Source organism: Populus euphratica, unplaced genomic scaffold (genome assembly GCF_000495115.2).
Source record: "Populus euphratica unplaced genomic scaffold, PopEup_1.0 scaffold1758.1, whole genome shotgun sequence".
In the NCBI taxonomy this organism is placed as follows: Eukaryota; Viridiplantae; Streptophyta; class Magnoliopsida; order Malpighiales; family Salicaceae; genus Populus; species Populus euphratica.
Genome location: NW_011501573.1, coordinates 30,558 through 37,781, shown reverse-complemented (window position 1 = coordinate 37,781; position 7,224 = coordinate 30,558). Strand labels below are relative to the sequence as shown.

The 7,224-nt window shown below is 30.4% G+C and overlaps 2 protein-coding genes across 2 annotated transcripts in view; both read right to left on the bottom strand.

Moving 5' to 3' along the window:
- Nucleotides 1-1,443: 1,443 nt before the first annotated feature.
- Nucleotides 1,444-7,224, bottom strand: part of LOC105118100 (protein SUPPRESSOR OF npr1-1, CONSTITUTIVE 1-like) — a gene marked incomplete at its 3' end in the record, with an annotated part of 13,814 nt that continues 8,033 nt past the window's right edge. Inside the window, 1 exon segment of the mRNA XM_011015962.1 lies at nt 1,444-1,585. Coding sequence (XP_011014264.1) covers nt 1,444-1,585 — 142 coding nt within the window.
- Nucleotides 1,747-7,224, bottom strand: part of LOC105118098 (uncharacterized) — an 8,917-nt gene continuing 3,439 nt past the window's right edge. Inside the window, exon 4 of the mRNA XM_011015960.1 lies at nt 1,747-1,845. Coding sequence (XP_011014262.1) covers nt 1,752-1,845 — 94 coding nt within the window. The 3' untranslated portion in view covers nt 1,747-1,751. The remainder of the gene's footprint in view (nt 1,846-7,224) is intronic.

Sequence of the window (7,224 nt, the reverse complement as noted above, 5' to 3'; positions counted from 1 at the left end):
TGAGATGTAATCATTAAAAAGATGAGCCAAAAAAAACTTCTAACTAATGGTCGCCCCAACTCTTTAACTTTTTATTTTTTTTCAAGAAAATATTTTTTATTTTAAAATTATTTTGAAATACTATTTTAAAAATAATATTTTTTTAAAATATATTATTTTAATATATTTATAAATAAAAATTATTTTAAAAACTTATTTTTACCACACTCTTAAATTATTTGCTTAAAATATTAAAATATTTATATGTTTAAACTTAGAAATATTTGTTCAAAAAATTAAAAAAACATAAAGTATTTTAAAAAATAATTTTTACTACATTCTCAACCTTTATTGTTTGTTTGAAATTTTTATATGTTTAAATGAAGAAATATTTATTTCTGATGAAACATTTTATCAGAAATATTTGCTTAAAATTGATTATATGTTTTTTAAAAATTAAAATTTCAAAAAATTACTTAAGAATAAAAGATTTTAAAAATAAAAAATTCATTTTTTTCAAAGAAATAAAACCATGCTCCAGTGTAGTGTAAGAGCGTTTTCAATATGAAATGAAATTTTATCAAATTGATTGGTAAACCTTGTTAAAATGATATATTAAAAAAAATCAAGGAAATACACAATAAACATATTTGAAAACGTAGACATATTGGTATAATGATATAATGATATATTAAGCTATTTACCTTTTAAGATAATATCTAAAAAAAACAGGTATTTTACTTTTTTATAGTATATCATAATTTCAATTCTTAATTACAATACTTCAATACACTTCAATTGTTCTACGAAATGACGGGACTTCCATTCTATGCTAACATTGAACAGTACAATATTAAAATAAAAAACAAAAAAAATGCTTGCAAGAAAATAAAAGCTTGTTTTCATATTAAAATATAATTATTTAATCACTATAATTTTAAATCTATAAATAACATAATCTTATTTTATTAATTTCATTCTTTTTTAATTTTTTAAAAATAAAAATAAAAATTTAAGTACATAGGATGCAAAAACAAATATGGGAAAAGAAGGTATATTTCATTAGCAAATGACTTAATTAACCCGTTTCAATTCTAGTAAAAAATAATTAGCTTTGCTAAACTAGGAAGACTAAATTTTAACAATAATATATTAAAGTTTTGTTTAAAAGATATGTGCTTGCACTCTTCTAGACTTGAGTCTAAAGTTAAGCAGATTTGCTCTTCATTTCATCCATCAAAGTTTGAATTTTGTCAAATTATGCAAAAGGGAAAGAAGAATACATTAATCTTAGATTGGTAATGAACACCATCACTGATAAAAATAAATAAAAGAATAACCCAATTCTCATCTTAAAATTTTCTTGGACTACTCGACAGCAATTCGCCCCTGTATCCTTGTCAAAATAATTCTTAAATTATTTATACCGTGAAACCTGCCTTCTCTTTTTTCTCTGGAGAGTACCATTGTCAAAACCATTCTCCCATCTCACGTCTACCACCATTGCTCTCTTGGCTTGGAGACGAACCCCACACTCAACCACTTGATAAAGATCTAATGGTAAGAGATTACCATTCATATCTTCCGGTTGGAATTCAATTGAGACCTCACTATATTCACTAAACATATCCTTTTCTTTGGCAACCAAACAAGGATTAAATCCCATGAATGTCTTCTGAGTGGATGCGCCTCTCATCATACCAACCATGGATATAGCAATAGAGATCATGGCTATCACCATCCTTATTGCGGAAGTGATATGTGCATTTAACTTACAAACAATGGCTGAAAGAATCAAATGCAATGACAGCGCAAAGAGAAAAACCCAAGAACTCGCTACTAGCCCGATATGAAGATAGCTGGAATGTTACTGTAGATCCCCAACTTGATGCCTAAACCACTTCGGAGTCACAACTCCAAGGAGGCAGAAACTACATGTCCCTTCTGGAACGTCGGGCAGCTGTTAACACAATTCAAATAGCATTGTTTTAAAATGAAAGGTGGCAAATAGAAAAAAAAAAAGATGTATATTAGAGGTTTGAGAAACAGACCTGATGGAATAACCTTGTTAGAGATCTTAAGTTCCACTTATAGAAATCTTAAGTCCCATAAACACTGTTTTGAGTATAGAAAACCAAAAACTAAAAAGCAGAGTTGAATAGAAAAATCAATTAATTTAATTAATTTAGAATGCTTATTTAAAGGCTGACAAAGAACTTGAAATGAATAAAAAAAACTCTCAAAAACCTTGAGAGATTATTCGTCTTCTAATAACAGATTCTGCAGCAAATCTTGCAGCAGAATCTGATATGAAAACAATAACATTGAAATTCAAATAATTAACTGCACTTAACTTTATCTTCTATCTTCAAGGTAGATTCTCATAAATAGATTCTAACACTCCTTCTTGAGACTTCTCTTGGACAAACCAAACTTTATCCTTAGAAATTTCAGCCTTGATCTAGGAAATACTTTAGTTATTATATCAACAAGTTGAATATCAACTGGACAGTAATAAAGCTTTATAAGTAGATTCTTCTCAACTTCACTTATGGACTGAAATTTTATATTGATATGCTTAATTCTACCATGTTGAACTAGATTTTGAGTAATGACAATGACAGACTTGTTGTCACAACGAAGCTTAGTTGGTGAGTTTTGTTCTTAACCCAAATTAACAACCAACTTGTTTAACCAAATCGCTTGATTTGTAGTAGCTACCATCAAGATATACTCTGCTTCTATAGTTGATTGTACCACCACCTCTTGCTTTTTTGCATTATAACATATTGCACCTGAACTAATGTTGAAAACATATCTAGAAGTGTTTTTCAGGTCATCAACACTCCCTGCTCAGTCATTGTCTGCATATCCAATTAATTTTCTCCTCCTGTCTTTGAGTATTAGATGCCAAGGTTAGTTGTTCCTCTAATGTACTTTAGCAACTCCCATGTTAATATTACTAGGTGAGCTTATGAACCTTGATAGCAAACCAACATCATTCTTTGAAATCTTCTCATTTTATGTTAATGGAGTTGCTATTTCTTTGCATGATTCAAGCTTGAAGTTCTTGACTATATCAACAGCATTGAGCTTTAAATCAAAGTTATTACCATCTATTTTGATTTTTGTTATCTCTGAATCATGTGTATCAATGATAAAGCAAAATCTCTCTTTAAAAGAGACTTCATAACCATTTCTTAGCATCTGTACAACACTAAAAAAAAATTTGATCTAGTTTTGGAACGTAAAGAACATTTGTGATGGTTTTAATACCTCTATTTATGTTGACCGCAACAATGCCTTTTCCCTTAGCCTGCACAGTATCTCCATTTCCCAACTTGATCTTTGGTTGAACTGATGTATCAATAGAAGAAAAAATCGACAAAAACTTAGACATATGACTAGTGCAACCACTGTTTATAAGCCATGTATTCAATTCAGAGGTATTGCTAGCTTGTGATGCCATAAACAGATGCTCCTCATCATCTTTGCCTTCTTCAGAAACATTTGCTTGTTGTTGTATTTGTTGTTGTGATTGTTTCTTCTTGATTCTACAATATTTCTTATTATGGCCAAGATTATTACAAAACATACACTGGAGAGAAGGTTTACCCTTAAACTAGCAATTATTCTCAGCATGGTTAGTTCTTTTGCAATAAGAGCAAGGTGAGAAAATCTGTCTTTTTGAAGATATACATGTCTTTCCCTTATTGTTTGCTTGAAAAGCTCCTTCAATAGCCTCATCATCTCTCATTTGAACCCTCGCTCCTGTACATGAAGTTTGCTAATTAACTCTGCAATAGTGAGATTTTGCAAATCACAAGATTCTTCTATTATAGAGATCTTGGCTTTAAACTTTTATAGTAGAGACATCATAAGTTTTTCTATTACCTTATGATCTTTAAATGTATTTCCTTAAAGTCTCATTTGATTTATAACATCCATTAATCTACCAGAATAATATTTAATAGATTCATTGTCTTTCATCTTCATCAACTCAAATGTCCTTTTAAATGCAAGAAGCTTCACTATTTTGACTGTATTGCTCCCTTCAAATTCAATTTGGAGTTTATCTCATGCCTGTTTTGATGTTTCTAGATTCATTATCTTCGTGAAAATATGATCTGCAAGTCCAGAATGTAGACAGGTAATGGCTTTGTCCTTCTTGAGTTTTTCTTCTTCATGTGCTTTTATTTGAGCAATTGTAGGATTTGCATTCAATTGTGGTAGATGAGAATCAATCACCACAACATTCCATAAGCCTTGAGATCTTAGATAAAATCTTATTTTAATAGCTTAAATATGATAGAATTCACCACTAAACATTAGAATTGCATACGCAATATTGCTTAAAGAAGACATTGATAAAAAAAAATAGAAGGAAAATAACTCATTAGTATTTATGCTCATCCTCTTTGTGTTTAGCACTTAGAATACTTACCTTACCCTCTTTGTTTTTATCAACTAAAAGAAAGAAAATGCTTCCCTCACAGCCCATAGGATTTAGAAGCTCTGGTATCACTATTAGAGATCTTAAGCTCCACTAAAAGAAATCTTAAGTTTCAGAAACACTATTTTGAGTATAGAAAAACAGATACTAAAGAGCATAGTTGAGTAGAAAGATCAATACTTTTAATTAATTTAAAATGCCTATTTAAAGGCTTACAAAGAACTTGAAATGAATAAAAAAACTCTCAAAAACCTTGAGAGATTATTGGTCTTCTAATAACAGATTCTGCAGCAAATCCTGTGGCAGAATTTGATATGAAAAAAATTATATTGAAATCAGATAATTGACTGCACTTAACTCTATCTCGGTTTTAAGTTGAAATTTAAATAATAATTACGCCAAGATATTATTGATCACAGGCAAGCTGAAGCAATTAGTGAAAATTAATTAAAAAATGTTCCCCTCAGCTACAGTTGATGAGCTTGATATTGTTCTGAAACTCGTGCAATTGTCTACACCCAACTTTGATAGCCGTGGTGGAAGCTCCAGTAACTCAAAGAGATACTGCAACTCAAAGAGTTTATTGATGCTTATTGGTATACTCCAAAAATCGTTTCCACGTAGATCTTATGGCTGTCTCATTTAAATACAGCTCCTTTATATTATTGGAAACCTTTGGAAACTCCGTGATACTTGAGCAACCACAAAGATCAAGTTTTTCAAAACATACTAACTTAGAAACCGCACTCGGTAGATTCTTTAGCCTGTTGCAGCCAACTAGATCTAAATAAATGAGTTTCCTTAGATCACCAATTGTAGATGGCAGTTCTTCTATTGCAGTTCCATTCAAGTACAAGTATCTTATATTCCTCGAAAAGTCGGGAATCCCGCTGATAGAAGAGCAGCCAGAGAAATCAGCAATTAGAAGAGATGTCAGCAAATACATGTTTTCTGGAAGATTCACCAGGAGGTTGCAGTTCCTCAAATTCAACGCCACAAGTCCACTGAGTTCCCCCATTGATTGGGGAAGCTCTTCAACAGCAGTCTCATTTAAATTTAAATATGTCAGTTTCCTTGCAGTCTCTGGGCACTTCTTGAGATTTGCACAACCAGAAAGGTTCAGAGTCTCCAGACAACTTGAATTAATTCTACTGGGAAGATTGATTAGTCTTTTGCAGCCTCTCAAATCTAAATCAACAAGCTTGTCCAGATGCTGAACAGATGAAGGAAACTCAACCAAACTTTTACAGAATTGAAGATTCAATCTCTCAAGGTTTCTGGCCTTTGAAAGGTCTGGCAGGAAAGTTATGTGCTCACAATGGCTGAGGTTGACATCTTTTAAATTGACGAGATTCTGAAGCAAAATGAAATCAACAGAAAGAAATTACACGTGCATACCACGTGCACTTAATTTCAAAGAAAGAACTGTGCATGCATGGACTAATTTTAGAATACCTGCTCTCCTCTCCACAGTTGGTTAACCTTGCTAGATGATAGGTTAATTTCAACAAGGTTCTCTGGACGAAAATTGCTAGGCAAAGATCTCAAAGGTTATCCATCCCAATGGAGATACCTCAACCCTTCAAATGTCAAATAGCATCTCTTTGGATTTGAAACTTGTACAGGCTCATATTATCTTATACTTAATTTTTATCAAATAAATAAGAATAATGAAATTCGAACTTAAGACTATTTATCAACCAGGTTCTGATACTATATCAAAGAATCATTTCATCTAAAAACTTAAACTATTAGATGAGATCTTAAAATATAATTTATATTATTTTCTAACACAAGACTTAAAACCATGAGAAAGGTGCACTCTGCATTTAACCCCAACTTCAGAATTATAAATTTTTTGCAGTCTAAGTTTATACATCATTTCCAAAGATTGCAGAACTCAACTCAATGTCTCTTATTTTTGAAACATCCAAGAATATCCCTTCAAGTTTTCCAATTCCTGAAAACCAGTGAAGGTAAACGAAAGTTTGAAGTAAAATTTTAAACTTACTAATAAAACCATATTGCATTGTATATGAAAAAAAAAACTTTTATGTGTATGAATCTCACTATATTATTGATCAAAACTTGATATATATTTTTGTTATATATACTAGACAAAGTAAATACAAATAAAACTAGACAAGTAAATTTATATAATTATCTAAAATCAAGTATATTCAAAAAAATAATAAATTATATATTATTAAAAAAATAATATAAATATTCAACTCAAACCAGTATAATTTTATAAAACTCAGTATTTTACTCTTCTACCCGATATTTCTTTCAAATATGTACTTGCAGTCTCTCTCGCAATTGCATTGTCTTCCTCCGTACTTGCACTCTCTATCCTTGCACTCTCTCATCTTTGTCTTCATTTATAGGAGAGAGAAGAGCCTTGAGAGCAACTCTTATTGGATGGAAAGAAAAGTTAAGTACCAGTTACTGGATTATCTACACGGACAGTTTGGTGACATTGTACCCATCAGAATGTGTAGTAATGCCCATCCATGCTTTGATTATTGTTTAATAATATATTAATTATCTTCGCACAGCATTTATATGGTGTTTTTATTTTTAAAAAAATCAAATCTAAAATGTTGAGATGTAATATCATTTACTATTAAAAATATCATTTATATCTACATTTGTATTTGTGAGATGCAAATATCATTTGCTATTAAAAAAATACTATACTCAATCTTGATTAAAGGATTGATGTGTAAAAACAACATTTACTATTAAAAAATTATAGTATCATTTGTATTTGTGAGATGCAAATATCATTT